Source organism: Mesocricetus auratus, unplaced genomic scaffold (genome assembly GCF_017639785.1).
Source record: "Mesocricetus auratus isolate SY011 unplaced genomic scaffold, BCM_Maur_2.0 Super-Scaffold_2245, whole genome shotgun sequence".
NCBI lineage: Eukaryota > Metazoa > Chordata > Mammalia > Rodentia > Cricetidae > Mesocricetus > Mesocricetus auratus.
In genome coordinates this window covers 26,648,362-26,672,474 of record NW_024429180.1, presented here as the reverse complement: position 1 = coordinate 26,672,474, position 24,113 = coordinate 26,648,362, and the positions used below count along the sequence as shown (strand labels likewise).

At 35.9% G+C, this 24,113-nt stretch overlaps 1 protein-coding gene across 1 annotated transcript in view; it reads right to left on the bottom strand.

Annotated features, from left to right (window-relative positions):
* Positions 1 to 8,848: 8,848 nt before the first annotated feature.
* Klhl1 (kelch like family member 1) overlaps positions 8,849 to 24,113 on the bottom strand; it is a 328,230-nt gene continuing 312,965 nt past the window's right edge. The window contains exons 10-11 of the mRNA XM_005083637.4: positions 15,233 to 15,404; positions 8,849 to 9,966 (exon numbers count right to left, since the gene is read on the bottom strand). Coding sequence (XP_005083694.1) covers positions 9,907 to 9,966; positions 15,233 to 15,404 — 232 coding nt within the window. The 3' untranslated portion in view covers positions 8,849 to 9,906. The remainder of the gene's footprint in view (positions 9,967 to 15,232; positions 15,405 to 24,113) is intronic.

The following is a 24,113-nucleotide window of genomic DNA, read 5'->3' as shown; positions in this document are numbered from 1 at the left end:
TTTTGTGCATGGCAATGGACACGGATCAATCCGCATTCTTCTACATGCCAACACCCAGTTATGCCAGCACCATTTGTTGAAGATGCTTTCTTTTTGCCATTGTATATTTTTAGCTTCTTTGTCAAAGATCAGATGTTCATACATGTATGGGTTAATATAAGGGTGTTTAATTCGATTTCATTGGTCTACCTGTTTATTTTTGTGGCAATACCCAACTGTTTTCAGTACTACAGCTCTATAATAGAGCTTGAAGTCAAGGATGGTGATGCCTCCAGATATTGCTGTGTTGAATAAGGTTGTTTTGGCTATCCTGGGTCTTTTTTTCCATACAATGTTGATTATTGTTCTTTCAAGGTCTGTGAAGAATTGTGCTAGTATTTTATTGGGGATTGCATTGAACCTGTAGATTGCTTTTGGCAGGATTGAAACACTATTTAATGAGATAAATTTCTTTAGAACATAGGGAGGTTTATTACAAAAAGTTTATTATTTCTATTCTTGCATGTGGATAGAAATGGGAATCAGACTATCCACTCTTAGGCATATATCCAAATGATGCACATTCATACAGCAAGGACATCTCTTCCACTATGTTCATAGCAGCCTTATTTGTAATAGCAAGAACATGGAAGTGATCTAGATGCTCCTCAAGTGAAGAGTGGATGGAGAAAATGTGGTATATTTACACAATGGAGTACTATTCAGCAAAAAAAAATTGCTGTATATATGCATTCTGTCTTTATTGATATCATTTATGAAGTTGCCCCATATTAACTGTTCTTGAATTTTGTACTTAATATGCAGATTTTTCTTTTGTGTATATATCTTGCAATTTTATTTCTGACTTTATTAGCTATAGCAAAGACATTGGTGGCAAAATATTTATTATCTCAAAACTTCGTATTTCATTAATATTAGTATTATTTATTTTATGAGACATTTTGCATTTTAAGAAAAATCTAGCTGTTTTGTCAAAGACATGTGATCTTAATGAGTTAATTTACAGTTTTCACAGCATAGAATTTTGAGTATTAGAGGTTGATAGGTCCCCAATAAATTCATATTTGATGAATACCTCCCAACTAAGCACAATATCCTGAGCTCAAAAACAAAACAAACTAATGGAAAAACTGTCTTCTTTTTTCTAAGTATTCACTTTTCGCTATAAATATTACTATTTCACATCGTTATGGATTGATTTTGCTTCTGTTTCTTGGACTCCATTATATTTTGCCTTAGTGTGTTGTGTCTCCTCTCCTTACTTTGAGAGTCGTTCTAAGAAAATAAACATGATTGCATACAGCATTTGGTGCAATCAAAAGTTGCCCACATTTCGAATGTAAATAAAATTTACCAATATTCGTTACTCTTTTTGAAACTGAAAAACACAAAAGTAAAACCGAAAAAGACATAAGGATGTTCAAACCAAGAATGTGGTGCTTTAAACAAATGTGTAAACTAAATATATATGGCATCCGCAAAATGTGGTAATAGTTTCTATCAGTGAGGACAACAGACAGAACAGCAAGCTTACTGTCCAATTATGGAAGCAAGAAATCCCATGCCAAGAATCTATTGCCCTGGGTTTCATGTGAGAGCTCTCTAGTCCTTTACTTGCCTGCTTCTGCCTCACAATGCCATTCCTCTGTGCACATGAACACTGACATTGAAAATAACAGCAAGCTCTCCATTTTGTTTGACAATGATAATAATCTTATTGGTAAAGTTTTCTTCCACAATGAATTTATTCAATAGTAATTCTCTCCTTAGATGCATCATCTCCTCAGAGATCCATAATGACTGTTGTGCTTTTGATATTAATATTTAAAGGGATACAGACTGTTGTTTATAACTCAATTCCAAAGAAAAACATATTCTAGTAGCCAAAGTATGCATGGTATGATTATATTTACAGCTTAAAATGGCAATGAAATTGTAGAAATCATTCATTAAAACTCATTTGCCAATAAAATGAACCCAAAGGCAAATTATTTCTGACCACGTTTTACAAAATTCTTCATATTGTGGGTATCTTTGAATGATTTATTTATTTTTCATTTATTTATTTATTTGTGTGTCTGAGTTTGTGTGTGTATAAAAAATTTTCTACTTTGCCTAATCACTCAGTCACTGCCACTCTGTCTCTGCATATAAGCATGTTGTGAAATGTAGTCAATATTTGTGTAGAAAAAGTCAATATTTATATAGAACGAATTCATTCTACAAATTTGCCTATATCTTTGTGTGGGATTCCATTGCTGTGATAAAATACCGTTTCCAAACATAGCTTGGGCTTGAAAGGGTTTATTTTGCTTATACTTTCATGTTAACAGTTCATCATCAAAGGATATTAAGGCAGGAACTCAAGCAAGGCAAGGGCCTACTGGCAGGAGGAGTGTTGCTTATTGGCTTGCTTCATACTTGCTTTCCTTAGTTTCATTTAAAAATATTTTTCATTTTACATACCAACTCCAGTTCCCTCTCCCTCCCCTTCTCTGCTCCCACACCGCTTCTCCCATTTCCCACCACCCGCTCAAGAGGGGGTAAGGCCTTCCTTGGGGAGTCAACAATGTCTGGCATACTAAGCTAAGGCAGAATCAAACCCCACCCCACTGCATCAAGACTGAGAAAACTATCTCACCATTGAAAGTAAGCTCCAAAATACCAGCTCATGTATCTGTGATAGGTCCTGGTGCCACTGCCAGCATTCCCCATAGCAATCCAGTTAAGTGTCACCCATATTCAGAGGATCTAGTTCCGTCCCATTCAGGTTCCTCAGCTGTCAGTCCACAGTATGTGAGCTCCCACTAGCTCATGTCGGCTGTCTCTGTAAATTTCTCCATCATGCTGTTGATCCTCCCATTGTTCATGTGATCCTCCCATCTCTTCAACTGAAATCCAGGATCTCAGCCTAGTGCTTGGCTGTGGGTCACTGAACCTGCTTCCATCATTTACTGGATATAGTTTCTATGATAACCATTAGGGTAGTCATTAATCTGATTAAAGGGAATGCACATTCAGATACACTTTCCACTATTGCTAGGAGTCTTAGCTGGAGACATCCTTGTGAAATCCTGAGAATTTCTCTAGTACCAGGTTTCTAACTCCATAATGTCTCCCACCCTCTATCAAGATAGGTCTTTCAATGATCTCTCCCACCAACTTAGTCTTCCTGATCTCTCTGCTTTCTTACAGAACCCAGGACTACCAGCCCAGGGTTGGCATCCTTGACAGTAGACTGGACCTGTCCACATCAATCACTTCTTAGGAAAATTATCTAAATGTTTGCCTACAGTATCTTGATATGGAGGCATTTTCTCAACTGATTCCCTCTTCTCAGATGACCCAATCTTGTGTTGAATCAGTATGAAACTAGTCAGGACACCCTATATAAATTGTAAAGTACACCATGAACTGACTTTAAGATAATAGTTATCAATTGCCATTGTATATGGTAGGACTTACCAGTTAAAATGTTGCAGACAATGAAACTGTATTATCTGTAACAGATTACAATTTAATACTTTGAAATTTCTAGGTAAATGGAAAAGACTGTGAGTTATTATTAGCTAATTTTATGGCATTCATTTGATAATATTTGCAAACATTCCATGTATAAGTGCTCTGGATTACAAACACAAAAATAAAGCATTCATGCAAAGTTATAGTTTTGTTATATCTGAAAATGATCTATGCAGAGTGAAGTGAGTAATTTGTCACTGGAGGATGATACTGACACACATAACTCTCTTACTCTACATAATAAAATTAACAGAAATGCAGTCTAATATTTTGCATCTAAGGGATATTTAATAGAAAATTAATGTTCCTCATTTTCATGCAACAGTGAAGAATATTTGAGCTGTGTACAATGCATTATCAATAGCAGCATTTTCAGTAACCAAATGAATGTGATAAAATATTCTCAGGGTGACAATAATACTGAGAAAGCATTTTGTTTTGCTTTGAAATTAGTTTAGTGTTTTTATTGGAGGCTAATCTTGTTTGTCACATACAGTGATAAGAAGTTACTCAGATATTTAGCAACAGAGAGAATATGAATTCTCCAACAAGAAAGGTGGATATAGAATATACTAGGTACCCATAATGGAGTGCTAAAGGTGTCATTGTCAATTTTATTGTCTCAGCTCATTGAAATCTCCATAAATTAACAAAAAGGTACATTAAACTAGTGCAAAAATTAATAATGGCGTTATGAAGAATACTGATGTTTCAAAGTTAAATTTCAGTTTAGTTTTTTTTAATCTCATCATCACACTTCACATCAACTATGAATTTATATCCCAATCTATCTTCTATTGTTCTCCTGTAGCAACAGATCCAGATAGCTATTGAGAATTGCTCTGACTGGGGTAAGTAAGAAATTGAAGATACATGCATTGGAATGCTGGGAATGGGTGGACCATGTATAATGTTGGAGAAGCAAGGACAGCTTATAATATCAGTACCATTATTACTATTGAAGAGCACTGAATGATGAGGTGGATCTCCAACATGAACATGACTGAGCAAATGGGCGTGTCCTACACTGGTGAAAGAGGACCTGATGTAGCTAATCTCAGCAGGTGAATCTCTGTGGGGAGCAATCTCAGGCAGCATCTAACCTCCAGAAAGGAAGCTGTGGTTGGTACTTTCTGAGAATATTGTCAACATCTTTGCTTAGACAGGAGCAGTAAATTTGGCCATTCTCCTGAACTTGATTTGGGAATTCTTGCTATTCCTGAGTTTGAGACACTGGGGTTCTTGACATGGCTGTGTTCATGTCATTAATTCTCATCTATATAGGGATATAGACCAATTTCCCTCATGAACATTGATGCAAAAATACTCAATAAAATACTCGCAAACCGGATTCAAGAACACATCAGAAATATCATCCACCATGATCAAGTAGGCTTCATCCCAGGAATGCAGGGATGGTTCAACATTAGAAAATCTATCAGTGTAATTCATCATATTAACAAACTGTGAAAGAAAAACCACATGATCATCTCACTAGATGCTGAAAAAGCCTTTGACAAAATCCAGCACCCCTTCATGATAAAGGTCCTAGAGAGATCAGGGATAACAGGAACGGACCTGAATATAATAAAAGCAATATACAGTAAACCAACAGCTAACATCAAACTAAATGGAGAGAAACTCAAAGCAATTCCTCTAAAATCAGGAACAAGACAAGGCTGTCCACTCTCTCCATATCTCTTCAATATTGTACTTGAAGTTCTAGCTACAGCAATAAGACAACAAAAGGAGATAAAGGGGATACAAATAGGAAAAGAAGAAGTCAAACTTTCACTATTTGCAGATGATATGATAGTTTACATAAGTGACCCAAAAAAACTACTCAAGGATACTCCTAGAGCTGATAAACACCTTCAGCAATGTGGCAGGATACAAGGTAAAGTCAAAAAAATCAGTGGCCCTATTATATACAGATGATGAAGTGACTGAGAAAGAAATCAGAGAAACATCACCCTTCACAATAGCTAAAAACAGCATCAAATATCTGGGGATAATGTTAACCAAGGAAGTGAAAGACCTGTATATCAAGAACTTTGTGTCCTTAAAGAAATAAATCAAAGAAGATACCAGAAAATGGAAAGATCTCCCATGCTCTTGGATTGGTAGGATCAACATAATAAAAATGGCAATCTTGCCAAAAGCAGTCTACAGATTCAATGCAATCCCTATCAAATTTCCATCACAATTCTTCAAGGACCTGGAAAGAACATTAATCAACTTTATATGGAAAAACAAAAGGCCCAGGATAGCCAAAACAACCCTATACAATAAAGGAACTTCAAGAGGCATCACCATACCTGACTTCAAGCTCTATTATAGAGCTATAGTCCTGAAAACAGCTTGGTATTGGCACAAAAATAGGCAGGTAGACCAATGGAACCAAATCGAAAGCCCTAATTTTAACCCACACACCTATGAACACTTGATTTTTGACTAAGAAGCTAAAAGTGTACAATGGAAAAAAGAAAGCATCTTCAACAAATGGTGCTGGCATAACTGGGTACTGGTATGCAGAAGACTGCAGATAGATCCATGTTTATCACCTTGTACAAAACTTAAGTCCAAATGGATCAAAGATCTCAACATACATCCAGCCACACTGAAACTTTTAGGAGAGAAAGTGGGAGATACTCTTCAATGAGTTGGTACAGGAGACCACTTCCTAAACATAACACCAGTGGCACAGGCACTGAGATCCACAATCAACAAATGGGACCTTCTGAAACTAAAAAGCTTCTGTAAGGCAAAGGACACAGTCAAAAAGACAAAAAGGCAGGCCATAGAATGGTAAAAGATATTCACTAACCCTACATCTGACAGAGGGCTAATCTTCAAAATTTACAAAGAACTCAAGAAACAAGTGTCCAAAACACCAAAGGATCCAATTAAAAGGTGGGATACAGAACTAAATAGAGAATTCTCAATAGAGGAGGCTAAAATGGCCAAGAGACACTTAAGAAAGTGCTCAACATCCTTAGCCATCAGGGAAATGCAAATCAAAACAACTCTGAGATACCATCTTACTACTGTCAGAATGGTTAAAATCAAAAACACTGAAGACGATTTATGCTGGAGAGGATGTGGAGAGAGGGGAACACTCCTCCACTGCTGGTGGGAGTGCCGACTCATACAGCCTCTTTGGAAATCAGTATGGATATTCCTCAGGAAAATGGGAATTAATCTACCACTAGACCCTGAAATTCCACACTTAGGCATATATCCAAATGAGGCAAATTCATACAACAAGGGCATCTGCTCCACTATGTTCATAGCAGCATTATTTGTAATAGCCAGAACCTGGAAGCAACCTAGATGCCCCTCAACTGAAGAGTGGATAGAGAAAATGTGGCACATTTACACAATGGAGTATTACTCAGCAGAAAAGAACAATGGAATCTTGAAATTCGCAGGTAGATGGATAGCACTGGAAGAAACCATCCTGAGTGAGGTAACCCAGTCGCAAAAAGACAAACATGGCATGTACTCACTAATGTATGGATTTTAGACATGGATCAGGATAGTGCCAGTCTGCACTTCCACTGATAGAGAGTCTGGGAAACAGGAAAGAACCTTAAAGATATGCATGCATGCATAGTACCCAAGAGAAGAGGATGGAGACAAGATCCTCTGAATGGATGAGGAACACAGCGAGGGGTGGGGGGGAGTGGGAGCTGGGAAGAAGCAAGGGGGTGAAGAGGAAGAGAGTTAGTCATGGGGGAACAGGAAGTTGAGTGGGTGGGGGTAGAATAGGGGGAAGAGGGAATCATAGGATAGAAGACAGATCAGGCACCAGAGTGACCTTGAGTGATCTAAAGGGATAACACCAATTGGCAAGCTAAGCAATAGTGGCGAGACCACCTGGAATGTCCATTCCTGATAATGAACTTGATGTCTATAACCATCTGGGAGCCTTCATCCTGTGACTGATGGAAGCAGAGGCAAACACACAACTAATCACTGAACTGAACCCAAGGAACCCAGTGACAGAGAGAGAGGAATGATGAGCAAATTGGCAAAGAATGGGCTGGCAAAACAAGCAGAGACAGCTGATCTGAACAGGGGAGAGCTCTTGGACCCCAGACCGACAGTGGGGAGGCCAGCATGGGACTGATCTGGACCCCCCAAATGTGAGTGTCAGCGAGAAGGCCTGGGCAACGTCTGGGGCCCAGAGCTGTGGATCAGTGTCTATCCCTGGAATACAAACAGTCATCGTGTGCATATAGCACAAAGAGGGATGCTCTCTCAGCCTGGACTCTTAGGGGAGTGCCTGGACCCTACCTAGAGTGAAATGAGAGACTCTAGATATCCCCTGTGTGGAAGGATTAGGCAATAGGGTGGGAGGGTGGGGGGAAGGGGAGTGGGGGAGGAGGGGAGGGAGAGGGAACTGGGTTTGACATGTAAAACAAGCTATTTAAAATAAAAAAGGGATATACTCACTCTCCACACACTCATAGAAAGTGTCTTAAAATGTAATCCATGACAGAAGGAGTCATGGACTCTGTAGAACTATAACTCCCTAAGAAGAAGCAATAGCATTCTGGGGTGTTTTTAAACACATTCAGCTTATTTAATGTTTCTACAGATAAATGACCCTATTTTGAACATGTCCTTTTATCTCCAGAATATTAAAAAAACTAACAGTATTCCTGTTTAAAATTTTGTTTTTATTAGTATTTTCTTTGCTAAGTACCTATGCAAGAGTAAAACTTACCTGCTAATCTTTCTCATTTGACCATTGCATAATAATTGTTTTCTAAAAGTCACTCTGAAACATTAGATAAAATTATAAGGATGAAAATTTTTGTATGTGTATGTATGTTTGATACATGTGTTTCATAATATGTACATGAAGATCAGAGGCCAACTTTAGATGTCTCTTCTTATGTTAACAACTTGCTTGAGATAAGTCTCTTCCTGCTCATCACTGTACAAGGCCAAACCTGGGACTTCTGGTGATTCTTCTGTCTCTGTCCCATACCTGGATATAGGAGTGCTGTAATTACAGATGCAAGGTACCACATCTAGCTTTGAGTGAGTCCTGGGTGCCTGACCTCAGACTTCTATCGTATCATGGAAAAACTTTACACACTGAGCCATCCTATGAGTTTCCTAGGAAGCAAATAATACATGGTGACCACTCATTAGTAGTGGTTTTGCATCAGAGGAAGTAAGAGAGAAGATAAAACTCAAAAAATGAGAGAAAATGTTAGCAAATTTTATGCAGGCATACACACACACACACACACACACACAACACAACAACATCATTGTATTACCTTTTATGAAAAAGGAATGAAGGCAGATAGACTGATAAAAGCAAATGCTCTATCATTTATTACCTATTCTTATAATTTACATGGACATGTATGAATGATGCTACATTAATGTTCCACACTCAGCTTTAAAATAATTATAAACATTTGATTTAAAATAATGCCCATATCAGTGAGAGATGTTTGAAAATGGGTAATGAGAATCTGTAGTCAGTCATCCTTGTAGCAGTTATTGTAATCACCTCAACTGAATGATTTGGAAACTTCTGTCTCAAAATTCTTAGGGACTTCAGCATGCAGTGGGTATATTAACATTCAGAATAACTAGCATCCATGCTTATATTGAACTCTGCATGAGGCAAATGCCCATAGCCATACTGACTCATTGGTTCAGTGTGTTGACAATGCAAAGTGATGTGGCAAGCTTAGTGAAAATTCTTTTGTGTTTGCGAGTTTCAGACTGATGGCACAGTTGTAATAAAATCCAGTCATCATCTTAGATACAATAAGCAGCGTTGATTAGCAGGATAGTTTGTTTTCTGAATGCAAGAGACAAACAGTCATCTGTCTCTCTAATTGTTTTCATAGCTGAGGAAAATTAGAAAGAAGCACATTTGTTCCAATAAAACATTCCACTTCCTGGTATCATTACATCTTATTAGAAAAACATCAAATCAATCAGATTTCTCAAGATGAAGTATTATAACTTCTACTCTTGGCAACCTGTTGGATGTCCTCACAGATTATAAAACAAGAGAGTGATCTGCCATTAAGGAACTGTCTATATCACAAATAGGGGTCTCTTCTGATAAACCAGCCTTTGGTAACTCTAGTTACTGTATACTACAATACAAAACATTACCAGTAACCATACTTGTACTAACTAAACCTTGGCCTGATCTTGTTTCTGTATTTTGTTTTCTCCTATAATTCTGTTTGATCTTTTACTGCTTTTGGCACCAGCAGGTAAATCTATAAAAATCCTGTTCCTGAGAAGTTTTCATCTCAGGAAGTTCCTTCACAGTCTTACCACATGATATAAAATAACCACAATAGCAAATAAAATCCCTCTAAACATTATACAAATTAGTCAAGGTTGCTTGATGACAACCACACAGGCACCTGCTCTGCCGATATTCAAGGAAGCCATCTGTGGAGAGAGGTGTAATAAGAGACTTAGGTTATGGTCATAAAATTCTATATAAGGTATACTAAATTTTAAAACCACATGCATGAAAATCATAAATATATGTGATTACATTTTCCATTTACAGCCACAGATAGTGCAAGACAATGAAAGCACTGAAAATTCTACTTCTAAAAATGCAATTACTTTAATTTTAGGGTGATGGAAAATATTACTCACAGAAAATTTTAACAAAAATACTAAAGTAGGATTAGAATGCAATGAATTTAAAATAGAAAAGTTTCCAACAACATTTTATTCTTTGAACATTTGCCATATTTCATTGCAATAGTTATGAAACTATATTTAGTTTGAAGTTATTACCACAGATATGTTAAGGAATTCAATGTTTTATACATTTGTCTTAAACACAGACATCCCACATATAGTAGATTCAATAAGTCTTCATGGATAGTTCAAAATTACATAATTGCTTATTAAATACATTTTGCTATATGATGATCATTAAACTGTGTATGTAGAGTTTATAAATTGATCCTGAGGATAAACCATGTTAGGCATACATTAAAGTCAAAATTTCAAAAAGTTTCTAATAAAGTGTGTGCTTTGGAGATAATTCATATTTTCACAATTGAGTGATAATTTTGCACTTGACTTTCATAGAATATCCGGTATATAGAAAATGATAGTACATTATTTCATTCTAGAAAGTAACAAAATTAAAACAATAAAATAAATTAATAATGAAATGCCATCATATGATCTACATGAGATTATTTATTGATAAAGAATGTATTAAAATTTCTGGATATGGAAATGAAACCCTTTATATACTAATCATTTTAAGTGTATTTATTACTTCTCATCATCACCACCCAGAATTTTAATCCAAAACTCATGCAGTTTCTATTATCCTATTGTAAAAGCCAATTTGATGTAGCATTACTTTCCTTAAAGAATAATTGTCTTAAATTAGAACTGAAAGGGGTTGGGCATTGGTGGCACATGCCTTTAATCCCAGCACTCGGGAGGAAGAGGCAAGTGGATCTCTGTGAGTTTGAGGACAGCCTCTAAAACAATACAGAGAAACCCTGTCACAAAAAAAGAAAGAACTGAAATCGGACACAGGCTGTTAATCTACTTTGTTTTTGAATAACACTTTATAAACTTCATTACAGTCATTTTTCATATCACACTGTGCATTATCACCTGCATATGAAATATATGATAAAGAATTGAGTTGAGTATCAAAGTACACTGTGAAAATCCCACAATAAAGAATGAAAATTAAAGCACAGACTGTTGTTATCTAAATATTTTCCAGTTTTACCTAATGTCAAAGCCACTGATCCACGAACATGAGAGCAAGAGAACAGTCAAATAATTGTATTCTTGGAAAAGTTTCCCCAATGCTTTCTGGTACATATTTACTATGTGAAGTGTTGTGCACTAGACTGTAAATAGTTTGAGGAACTTTACTTATTATATGTATGTACACATGTCTATGTACAGTGATTTGAGAATTTGCATGGGGCAATAAGCTCCCTCTTTTATGATAAATGTGTGATTTCCCTAGTGGTTTTCTTTTCTTTTTAATGTCAGTGAATTAAAAACACTGCATCCAGTTCTTTAAAACACGAAAGATCCCTAGACCTTTGGGTTAATCATCAAGGTGCCCAAATATTTTTAATTTGGTTAATTCTTTCATCTTTTATGTTTTCCACTTTGTCCCAGATATAATTTTATCTTGTATAGTAATGGTTTGCTTCTTTTCAAACTGCTTTCTCTTAATCATGATATGTCTTAGTAATCCAATGATTTAAATGCAATTCTTATTCAGTGTTATTGATTAAAATCATTCATTTTCTTTTTTTCTAAGATATCTGTTGGTTTTATTGTGGGGGTGTTGTTTGTTTTATACCATCTGATATAAACATGTAAGAGTTTTGATGGGAATTGAGTTTAATCCATTGACTGATTTTGGTAAGATGGCCATTTTTACTAGGTTAATCCTACTAATCACTGAGCATTGAAGATAGAAGATGGTATCTTCTATCATTAGTCCAATTGTCCTCAGAAAGGCACCTGGTAGGACAGCCAAAGACCCAGAGTCAAACACTAGCCACAGCCTGGGAGCCCCTACAGAAGAGGGGGGCAAAGAATTATAGGAACCAGAGGGGTCAAGGACATGGAGAGAATATGGCACACAGAGTCAAATGAAAAGGACTCATAGGAGCGCACAGACCCTGAACCAGCAATCATAGACCCAGTGTGGGTCTGAGCTAGGTCCTGTGCATATATGTTGTGGTTGTATTGCTTGGTTTTCTTATGGGGCTCCTAACAAAGGGAGTGGTGGGTATCTCTGACACTTTTTCCTGCTTTCTAAATATTTTTCTTCCTATGGGGTTCTCCCATCCACCCTTAATATGAGGGTCCATGCCTAGTATTATTGTATTTTTATGCAATGTTTGGTTGAAATCTCCAGGAAGCCTGCTCTTTTTTTTAAGTGACAGGGAGAGGGGAGCTAATCAGGGAAAGGGGTGACTGTGAGAAGTGAAGGGGGTGAAAATCTTGGTCAGGATGTATTGCATGAGAGAACAATAAAAATAAGTTTAAAATCATTATCTATTTTCTTAAAAAAAGTGATCTTTAGCATGGTTTCTGGTCATATGTAATACAGTTCCTGTGTATCTCCCCAGACAATGTTTTCCACTTATTTTTTGTTCAGTGAGAACTTAGCAAAACCAGCTCTTAATGATGCTGACTTTTACAATCAAAGAAATTATGATATATTTATCTGGTTAACTCACCACCTCTTTTTAGGCCACTATCAACATTTCATTACAGCAAGAAGTTTTCTACACAGTCCATGTAGGATATATGACAGTAATGATTTTCCTTTCCTAAATATTTTAACATTCTGCATTAAACATTTTATATATATGAGACTAATCCTTTAAACATTTAAAAGATTATCTTTTGCTATTTGAACCACCTTAACTCATATATTTTAAAATACTTCCCCTTGTTGTCCTCTCATGCATTATGACTATCATTGTGTTGACCTAGATATGTTGGTCAGAGAATGGATTAGTACAGCCATCTGAAGATGTGTGTGTGGTACCAAGTTTCTTATTTATTCTTTAACAACTTACTCTATATAAATTAGGTATATACAAATTTAACTCCAGCTCAAGAAGGTAATGATAGTACTCAATTAATGTATATGATCAACATCTACAGATGTCCTAGAGCATAAACATTGCACACAGAAGACTGTTCATGTGAGAGTCTGTGAGGTTTCTACTGATAGCCCCTCAAGAGCTTTAAAAATCTAAGAGATGAAAAATATAACAGTAAAACCTTTAGTTTCATATTTTTATCTTTTATTTAAAATGTGCCACTATTATACCAGATATGAAAATAAAATAAATAATTTAGTAATTTTAAAATTCATGTTTACTCTACTAGACAAAATAGTAATAAAGTTAGTCTTCTGTTTGAAAATACTGTGATCCAGAGATTTGAAAAAAGATAATGAAAAATGGTCTTTGGAAGTCTTTTATCTATTATTACCACTTAAATTATTTTCATTTCAATGTTAGGGGAATGATGAGCACAATGATACTTTATGATTAATATTTAATGAAGATATTACTTTGTATCTTTTATGTAACTGTAAATTCCATTTACTTAAAGTTCATTTGTATTGGTACTCTGTCTAAACTTCACACCACTGAAGTGTTGCTTTTTCCTACCAAACAGTACTGAATTCACACTGTAACTAGTTTATGGAAACTCTAGGGTCTTATTAATATATTCTGTAGCATGTTAGTGGAAAATTATATAAAAAATCATTCCTGTTTTCTTTTATATCCAATGCCATTTGGATAAAGGATTCTCTTACAATTGAAGTAAAAGGTGGAAAGCCAGAGAACTTATTTCTAACAGTGCTCTTTTCCTTCAATATCTTTCCTTATTTTCCCCCAAATTAGGCAAATGTATGTAGTTTTCTTAGCTTCCAGAGTCTTGTTTTGGGGGAAGGTATCTTACCCTCATAATTGGAAGTAGTTGTTAATCTATCTGAATGAAACTACTGAGACAAAAATGTTACTAAAGATAAATAAAAAATGATAGTACACATGTATACATATGTAAAAGTCTTTAATGTATACTTATTAATAATAATTTTGAGATAATAATTTCTCCATTTTTATGACCCAAATTATAACCTTATAAATAATAAAACATATAGTGTGTACTCTTTGTTTCAACAAAATAAAGGTTTTGAATTACAATGGAAATTGAAAATCAATGGAAATTTTATTACTGAAATAATATGTTCCTGTTAGATTTCTAACTAAGGAGAGAGATAGAGAAATGAAAGTATAGAACAATTGAATTTAAAGGAACACATTTAAGGATTTTTCTACTCCCTCTGTTGTAAGCAAGACCACCATAGCCATGTATTTCAAGGTGTTTTCTATATTACACAGCTTTCTCTGTAATTCTCTTGCTTCCTACCATACCCTGCAATCTGGAGCTTGTCAAACAGAATGGAATCTGCCTCATTCTGTTCTTATCCTGAGACTGTAACTACAGTGCATATTGAAAAGTTAATCTTTCTTTCAACATGAGCCCATCATTTCTCTTCAATTTGTAGGGCTATGGAGATTTCTATATGATGAATGACATGAAATTTGGATCCCTTTTCTGTTTGTTTTTTAAATAAATTGAGGACATGTACTTATTCTATGTTCTGGTTGTGGCTGTGAAATTGTTACTTAGTGCTTATTACAACTTTACCAAGTTCATAATCTCAATATAGTGCCATAATGCACATAGGCAAAAATTGACTGGCAGGGTGGACATATTATTTAATCACCATGTTCTTGCTACAGACACTTTTAAAACCAAATATCCTATTATAACTTTGTCTACAAATGTATTGTACTTTCATTTTTTTAGTTTAGGTCACTCAAATTCTTTGGCCTTCCTTGTTCTGATTCATTATGAAATCTCCCTGAAAGATGGCTATCTTTTAAGAGCATCAGTTTATTACAGTATTACATGCATGAGAAAATTATACACAAAACTTACTCATTTATTGTTTTCAAACCTCTCACATTATATGACAAAATTAATCACTTTGGTGTGCTGTGGTTCTACAAGATAGATTTTAATTAGTATGACCATCCTCCACAAGATGCAAATTAAATAAATTTTGTTTTACTTTCAACAACTTATATTGTGCTCATAGCATTCTTACCTGTGTCCACTCATTAGTCTGTGGATCATAGGATTCCATGGTGTTGAGGTATGTTTGCCCATCATAGCCACCAACAGCATACAGTCTATCACCAAGGAGACATACACCGACAGCATCTCTAGGCATACTCAAGGGAGCTACCATAGTCCATGTGTCTGTTTTTGGATCATACCTAAAATTCATGGACAATAAAAAATATATACTAATTATATTCTATTTTTGACAATAAATGTTCTGAAACTATTAGCCATGATAGTGACCATTCTAAATTCTAAGGTACTTAAAAATCATACCTAGACCCTTAAATTGACAAAGGTTCATTTAGTAAAATTTAATGTCATAACTTACATTCAAGATGAAAATTTAGACATATAAGTCACCATTTTGCACAGTAAATGAAGGTTTTGAAATTGATCGGAATGGAGTAATTTTGTAACAAAGATAAAGGAATGACTTGAAGACTGGGAGGACACCCAGTAGATGGAAACATTTTTGAAAAGGTAAAGCAAATCTATTCTAAGTTTTCTAGAAAATAAATAGACATTTTCTTCCCAAGTTCTGTAGAAAAGTTTGTTATGGTGGCAATACATGCTATTCCAGTATTTGGGAAGAGGAGGCAAGTGTACCGGGGGTCAAATTGACAACTTCATTTGTGTACCTATTTCAAGACCAGCCTTTGAAGCATACGTGAATACTGTTTCAAAAAGGAAATCAGAGTCATGTATGTTGGAGAGAATGTGAAGAAAGGGGAATACTCCTCTACTTCTTGTGGGAGTGCCAACTTGTACAGCCACTTTGGAAATCAGTATGGAGATTCCTCTAGAAAATGGGAATCAGTCTACCACAAGATCCAGAAATTCTACTCTTAGGTATATACCTAAGAGATAGACATTCATACAAGACATCTGTTCAGCTATGTTCATAGCAGCACTATTTGTAATAATCAGAACCTGGAAGCAGCCTAGATGCCCCTCAACTGAAGAGAGGATAGAGAAAATGTGGGACATTTACACAATAGAGTACCATTCAACGGAAAAAAAATGAAATCTTGAAATTTGCAGGCAAATGGATGGCACTAGAAGAAACCATCCTAAGTAAGGTAACCCAGTCACAAAAGGACAAACATGGTATGCACTTACTCATATATCGATTTTAGACATGGAGCAGGGGAGTGCTGGCCTACAATCCACACTTCCAGAGAGGCTGGGAAACAGTGAGGACCCTAAGAGAGACATACATGGTACCCTGAAGAAGGTGAAGGGGACAGGATATCCAGAGCATATTGGGAGCATGGAGGGAGAGGAGAGAGAGCCAGGAGAAAGAGAGGGGGAGAAGACAAGGGGAGAGGAGGAAATCGGGGAGCAGGAAGGTTGAGTCGGGGAAAGATTAGAGGAGAGCAGGATGAGAGGTAACATAATAGAGGGAGCCATGGTATGTTTGAGAAGAGATCTGGCACTAGGGAGATTTCCAGATATATACCAGGACGACACTAACTGGCAATCTAAGCAGTAGTGGAGATGCTACCTTAAATGCCCTTCCTCTATAATGAAATAGATAACTATCTTATATGCCATCCTGGAGCCTTCATTCAGTGGGTGATGGAAGCAGAGGCAGATGCCCACAACTAAACGCTAAACTGAACCCCTGTAACCCAGTTGAAGAGAGGGAGGAGTGATGAGCAAAGGGTTCAAGACCGGGCTGATAAAACCCACAGAGACAGCTGACCTGAGAAAAGGAGAGCTCATGGACTCCAGAATGATGGTTGAGAGGCCAGTACCAGACTGATCCAAACCTGTGAACAAGGATGTCAGTGAGGAGGCCTTGGCAATCTATGGGGCCTCTGCTAGTAGATCAGTATTTATCCCTGACACATGGGAGATGGCCTATTCCCTGCCCCACATGATGTGACAAACTTTGGGGATTTCTCCATGGAGGGCCTCACCCTCCATTGGGAGAAGAGGTGGGATGGAGTATGGAGTTGGTGTGGGGAGGAGGGTAGGGAGAGGGAGCTAGGATTGACATGTGAAGCAGGCTTGTTTCTAATTTAAATTAAAAGCAAAAGAAAAAATAAAACAAAGAAAAGTAAAAAATAGTCTGGTTTAGAAGAAAATGTACCTGGCTTTATGAAATGAGTAATAAGTTTAACATAGGTAAATTGTGAGAGTGAAATCCAGACCACAGTGGATGATATATATGCAAACACATATAAATATCTCTAACAAACTTACTAAGAACCTAGCTCAACACAATCTAAACTAACTGACCAATGTGTCTTATATCTGTTTAGCCTCTGAAACTGAGAGAACTATTTCCAGATGAACAGAACTCTTACTATCATGATAATGCTAAAATTTAGCCATGATGGTTACAATGAGTGCTAAAGTGATTGGAGCCAGGTAAACATGCTTTTGATAGTCAGTGATGGAGCCATATGTGTGACAAACTATTGACTCAATGCCTGCCAAAATTTAATCATTGTAATAGGCTGTCAAACACGTAAAAATTTCATTGACAGGCTGATATTAGTTAATGCAAAGCATACCAAACAATAACATGCATGAAGTCCCACAACATAATTACAATTTACAACACATTCAGTCACAATCTTAAAAAAATAAAAAAAAAACATTTTCACAAACATTGTGAAACACTCAATATGGGAAAATGAGATGTATAAAAGAAGGACAAAGAAACCCACAAAACAACTGACCTGAGCAAATGGGGGATGCACAGACTCTAGATTGACAGCTGGGAAACCTGCATAAGACCAAACCAGGCCCCCTGGATGTGGATGTTAGTCTTGGGGGGGCTTGTGCAGTCTGTGGGGATCCTGGCAGTAGAACCATTATTTATCCCTAGTACATTCAATGACTTTTGGAGCCCATTCTCTAAGAAGAGATATGGTTTCAGTCTAGATAGAGGAGGGTAGGGCCTTGGTCCTTCCCCATATGATGTGATAGACTTTGATGATCGCCTATGGGGGGAGTGGATGGGGGGTGGGATGGGGAGATGTTGGGGGTAATGGGAAGATGGGAGGGAGAGGGAACTGGGATTGATACGTAAAATACAATTTTTAAAATTGAAATTGAAAATTAATAGGAAAAGGAAAGACAAATAATACTACTCACATGTTCCACAGACAGTGGAACAATTTTTAAGGTAAATTTTTAAGGTTTTAAAATAAATGACATGAAAAACATAAAGAAATATAATGAATATTTCTAAATTAAATGCATCTTAGCCTTTTTTGACAGTGGTCTGTGGTTCAGAATCTTAACCAGAAAATTCTTGTCTCTAACGCATCTTCAAACATATTTCCTGTGCAAGCTTCTAACAATTTCAGCTTCTTGGGTAAGTAGATAAAGATGTTAGACCCATTTTCAGTTATTTATTTATAATTTGATAAATTGGATATGCGTTTTGCCAATACCATTTATGAGTAACCTCTCATTTTTCCAGAATATAAACTTGATATATTGATCAAAACTTATTTGCCCATAGCTGTATGGATTTATTTTGGATTCTGTATTACAGTATTGGTCAACATGTCTACTTTTATGCAAATTTCAGACTGTTTTTGTGACAGCCATTCAGTAGTATAATTTTAGATTAGATCAGATATTGTGAAACCTCTAGTAGTGATATATATATATATATATAGTTACTACAAGAAAGATGTTGATGTAGGATGAAATAAAAATATCAGATGTGACATAAAAGAGAAAAATGACTCCTTGAGGGTGTGGACACCTTATAGAACTGAAAAAATGGAAACTGTAAGTTCTATTTTTTAAACAGGTTAAGAAGTTTCATTCTTTTTAAGGTAATAAGATAAAATTTAAAAATTGTTACAGACTTAATGATGGTGTTTCTGGTGCTCCTCACTTGGATTTCAATCTAGACAGGCCAAATATTAAGAGAGATTTGAAGCCTTTGAATTGTTTCTTTTAACTTGAGCATTAGATTTTAATCAGGGAATGGATGTGCTCTTTCTTCTGGGTTAGTAGCATTGTGGCTATATTAAAAAGTAAGACCCTAATGGTCCTTGGTTATTACTGAAATTAATTTAAAATCTCATAGGATAAAATGCATCTTTGGAATTTTCATTAAAATTCTTCAGGGGAAAAAATCCTACATGGAAATGGAGTTGGTACACTAAGAATGCTCAGTTGTTGATGGATGCTGGAACTCGGTGATGGGTGTAAAATGTTATCTTGCTTGTTATTTAATTATGGCGGGTTTTTGCTAAGAAAAAATCACTTTAAAGAAAAATCACATATACATTTTAGTAAATAGTCAAATATTCTTAGACACAGTATTTTATTTAATAATACCCAGTTTGTCTTCAGTTACAAGTATTTTATATGAGAAGTTTCTTCTGAAATCCTATATCAGAGTTTTTCTTATAATTACTTACCTTTAAAGAGTAATTTTTTGCATGTACAATCTATAGCAAAGACATTGTTCATCACTCAGCAAAACAGGAAAAAAGGAAATAACTATTAGAAATAATATATGAATTTCTAAATTTTAGATAGAATTCAGAATGTTAACACAATTCTGAAATCAATATTTTGAGATGAATTATACAAACACTGTTATCTATTTCATCCAGATCCAAACTTGAAAACTGCAGGTACATAGCAAATAAATATTTTCTAATATTTACAAATTTCTTGAAAGTAACTTTAAGATTTTGTCTTCTAGAAAACTATTCTTTGTGTAACATAGGAGCTGTTTGGGGTAAAATATATCTCAGAATTATATTCATGCTCTATTTCTCAATGTCTGAAATGTTCATATTTAACTGAATGCATTGCACATGAAACCAATTGAAGGTATAGTAATCCATATTCCCTTTGAACTGTGGCATGCAGTTTACATCATCTATGTGTAGGAAGAGAACTCAGAATTACCCAGACCTATAATGCTGCTTCTCACATTCACGCATTATAATAATTTTTCTGTATTCAGAGCTATTTAATGTTTCCTATTTGCCTAGAGGCATAAGAAGTTATGCTCAAAGTGAAGTATCTTTTTGTTTTGACATATAGATGTTTTAAGATATATAAAAATAATGTAACACTTAACTTTGTATTATAAAAAAATTGTTACTTTTTAGCAAAACGTAATTTTAAGTATTATTTAGATGGTGCTGGTCATTTTATTAAGACAATAAAGAAGATAAAAGGAAAAGACAAATGCTTTCTTTTGCATTTGGTCTGTCTGCTTCTCCTGAATATTACCTTGATCTTCCTAGTCAGCGTGTGAGATTTGTAACAGAGTGTCTGTCAAACTTTACAGCCCTCAGGCAACTGAAGTGCCAACACAGAGTGAATAAAATTGGCTGTAAAATGAAAACTTGCTAAAGTCATGGAACAGCCCCAGAATATGAGTCCATTTCCCTTTGATAATTCATATTGCCCTTTTGAGGCAACATTAAATTGTCACACTTCATTGTCATAATCATGCATAAAGGATACAGTTTGAATTAACAATATTAATGGAAAATTTGCTTTAAATATTAAAATATTATCAAATAGAAGTGAGATGATCCATTGACTCAAATTTCAAAGTAATATTTTGACAGTGAAATTTAAATATAGAAATATTTGCAGCCTAACATGAATACCAGCAAAAGAAAACAAAGAGAAGGAAAAGAAACAAAGACCAATATAGGTCCCCTCCCTAGATCCCACTAGCCACACCAGCCAGGGAATCAAGAAGAGGATCTTTGTTCTTTTTCTTTCCAATCTTCAATTTCAATTCATCAGTCTCATCTGAGCTCTTTAGCAGATGACATGCCAATCTTTCCTCCCTTCCTGTATTCCACAGGGATTGCAGACCCAGGTTAATCCCACTTGTGAACCTGCTAAGGCAACAGCACTGTTGTCCATTCCCACCCAAAATGTCAGCTTGCAATATCTAGAAACAGAGTCCAACTGGGATTCATGGTGGCCAAACTCAAAGGACACAAAGGCATACTTTATAAGACACTTTGAAGCTCCCACACATTGATAGAATACCAAAATGTCAGTAGAAACTTCAAGATGGAAAACAAACCCAGCAAAAAATGGACCACATGTCAACGCACAGATTAGCAATCATCCCAGACACCGATGCCTAGATGCAATCAATAACAGCCAACAAAGTATGAATACCCTAGAGCCAAGCCACATTATTGTTTTAGGTTCTGAGAAATGTAACAGACCTGAAGCACAAGACAAGCTCTTCAAACTCGTCATTACAGAGATGTTCAAGGACTGTAAGCAGGAAATGAATAAATCCATTAATGAAATTGATGAAACCATAAACAAAGAGTGGAACAGAATGAAAAACAAATAGTTCAATATATTAAAGTGGGAGTGAAATAATTGTGAATCCCCAAACTTAAGTATAACTTAAAGTAAGATCTGGGACAGGAATCTCAGAGGCAAACCTGACCAACAGCATGCAAGCAATGGGGGGGGGTGAGATAAAAGCCAAAACCAAAATATACATATCTTTATGCACTGAAACTGAGATAAAAGAAATATATACCTCAGCCAAAGAAAATTTTAAATCTTAAGAAATTCATGCCTACCCTCCCTGGGTAGGGGAGGGGAGATGGAGTGGGAATTGCGGGATTGGGGAGCGGAGGAGGAGGGCAAGGATAGGGAGCTGGAATTGACATGTGATGCAAGCATATTTCTAATTTAAAGAAAAAAGAAATCCAGGCAAAGACACCCAAGAATTCTGCAATGCATGGAAAAGAGCAAAGCTATGAGTAATATACATAAAGGAAGGAGAAGAACCCTAAGTCAATGTAAAACAGAAAAAAATCAAAGAATAAATAATTCCCTAACCTAAAGAATGTTCAAGAAGCATACAGAACCCAAAATAGATGAAATCAGAAATCAAATTCCTAATGACCCATTAACAATTAAAACCCTGAATTTACAGAACAAATAAAATATTTCTGCATCAAAGAGACACACCTTAATACTAACAATAGATATTATCTATGCATAAAATATTACAAGAAAATGGACCTAAGAAAGAAATTGGTGTATCCATTTTAATTTTTGACTTTATAACAACACTAATTATGAGAGAGTACATACTCATCAAGGGAAAAATCCACCAAGAGGACATTATAATTCACAAGATCTATGCACTTAGCTTAACAGAAATACCATTGCAGCTTAAATCATATATTGTCTCTCACACACTGATAGCAGTAAACCTCAATACCCTACTCTCAGCAATAGACATGTCATCCAGACAAAAACTGAACAGAGAAATTCTGGAGCTAACTGATATTATAAACCTAATAGACCCAATATTCACAAATACAAGAAATTTGAAAGAAAGAAGTCAAAATACCTTTATTTGTAGATGACATGGTAGTATATACAAGTAACTCTAAAATTTGCACTGAGGTACTACTATACTACTGAACACTTTCAGCAAAGTAAATGGATACAAAATTAAGCTAAATAAATAAATAATCCTCCCATATACAAACGAAAAACAAACTGAGATCCATGTCGGTGCTGGAGAAACCCTTGGAAACAGTTGACCTGACCTAGTGAGAGCATAGAGAACCTAGCTTAAAGCAGGGGAACCAGCATTGACTGAATCAAGCCCTCTGAATGTGGGTGCCAGCCAGGAGGCCAGGGCAGTCTATGGAACCTCTTAACAGTGGAGCCAGTGTTAATCCTTAGAGCACAAATGGACTTTTGGAGTCCATTCATTATGGAGGGATATTATTCCCAGATATGGGAAGGAGGTCCTGGGCCCTCCCCCAAATAAAGTGAGGGACTTTGATGGTGCCCTGTGGAGGACCTCACTATCCCTGGTGAGTGGGTAGGGGATAGATTGGGGGATTGGTGGGAAGCATGGGACGATGGGAGGGTGAGGGAATGAGGGATTGATATGTAAAATAAGAGTGCTTCTAAAATAAAAAATTGCAATAAAAAAGAAAAGTAAAACAGACTGAGAAAGAAATCGGGGAAATGAGAGTTCTTACAATAGCCTAAAATTATACAAAATATCATGCAGTAACGTGAAGCATGCAACTGAAAAACTTTTATAATAAAAACATTAAGATATTGAATAAAAAGAATTAGAAGAAAATGGGAAGGGAAGACTCCCTATGCCCATAGATCAATCTATAGATTCAGTACAATCTCCTTAAAAATTCCAACCCAACTCACCTTTTTACAGATATTAAATAAAAAATACTCAGCTTCACATAGAAACAGAAAAATTAGAGGATAACTCAGTCACTTATGAATAATTAAAGAACTGTTGGAGGCATCACCACCCTGACTGAACCTTAAATTTTTCTACAGAATATATTAGTAAAATGAGTACGTGACTGGCACAAAAACAAATATTTTGATGAGTGGAATCAAACTGAAGACCTATAAATAAATCCATATAACTATGTTTTAAATGAAAAATTAAGAAATAGCCAGGCGGTGGTGGCGCACGCCTTTAATCCCAGCACTCGGGAGGCAGAGGCAGGCAGATCTCTGTGAGTTCGAGGCTGGGCTAGACCGATAGCCTCCGAAACAATACAGAGAAACCCTGTCTCATAAAAACCAAAAAAAAAAAGCATTAAGAAATGTACACTGGAAAAAAGAAAAGCAACTTCATCACCCTAAACAAAAAACTCAAGTCCAAATGGGTCAAAGACCTCAACATAAAACCAGATAACCTGAACCTGTTAGAAGAAAAAATGCATAATATTTTTAAATTAATTGATACAGGGAAAGACTTTCTGAACAGAAGACTGATAGCACAGACATTAAGATCAATTAGTCAATGGGATATTACTAAACTGAATAGCTTCTCCGTGTCAAAGGATACTGTCACACAAAGTGGCTACCTACGG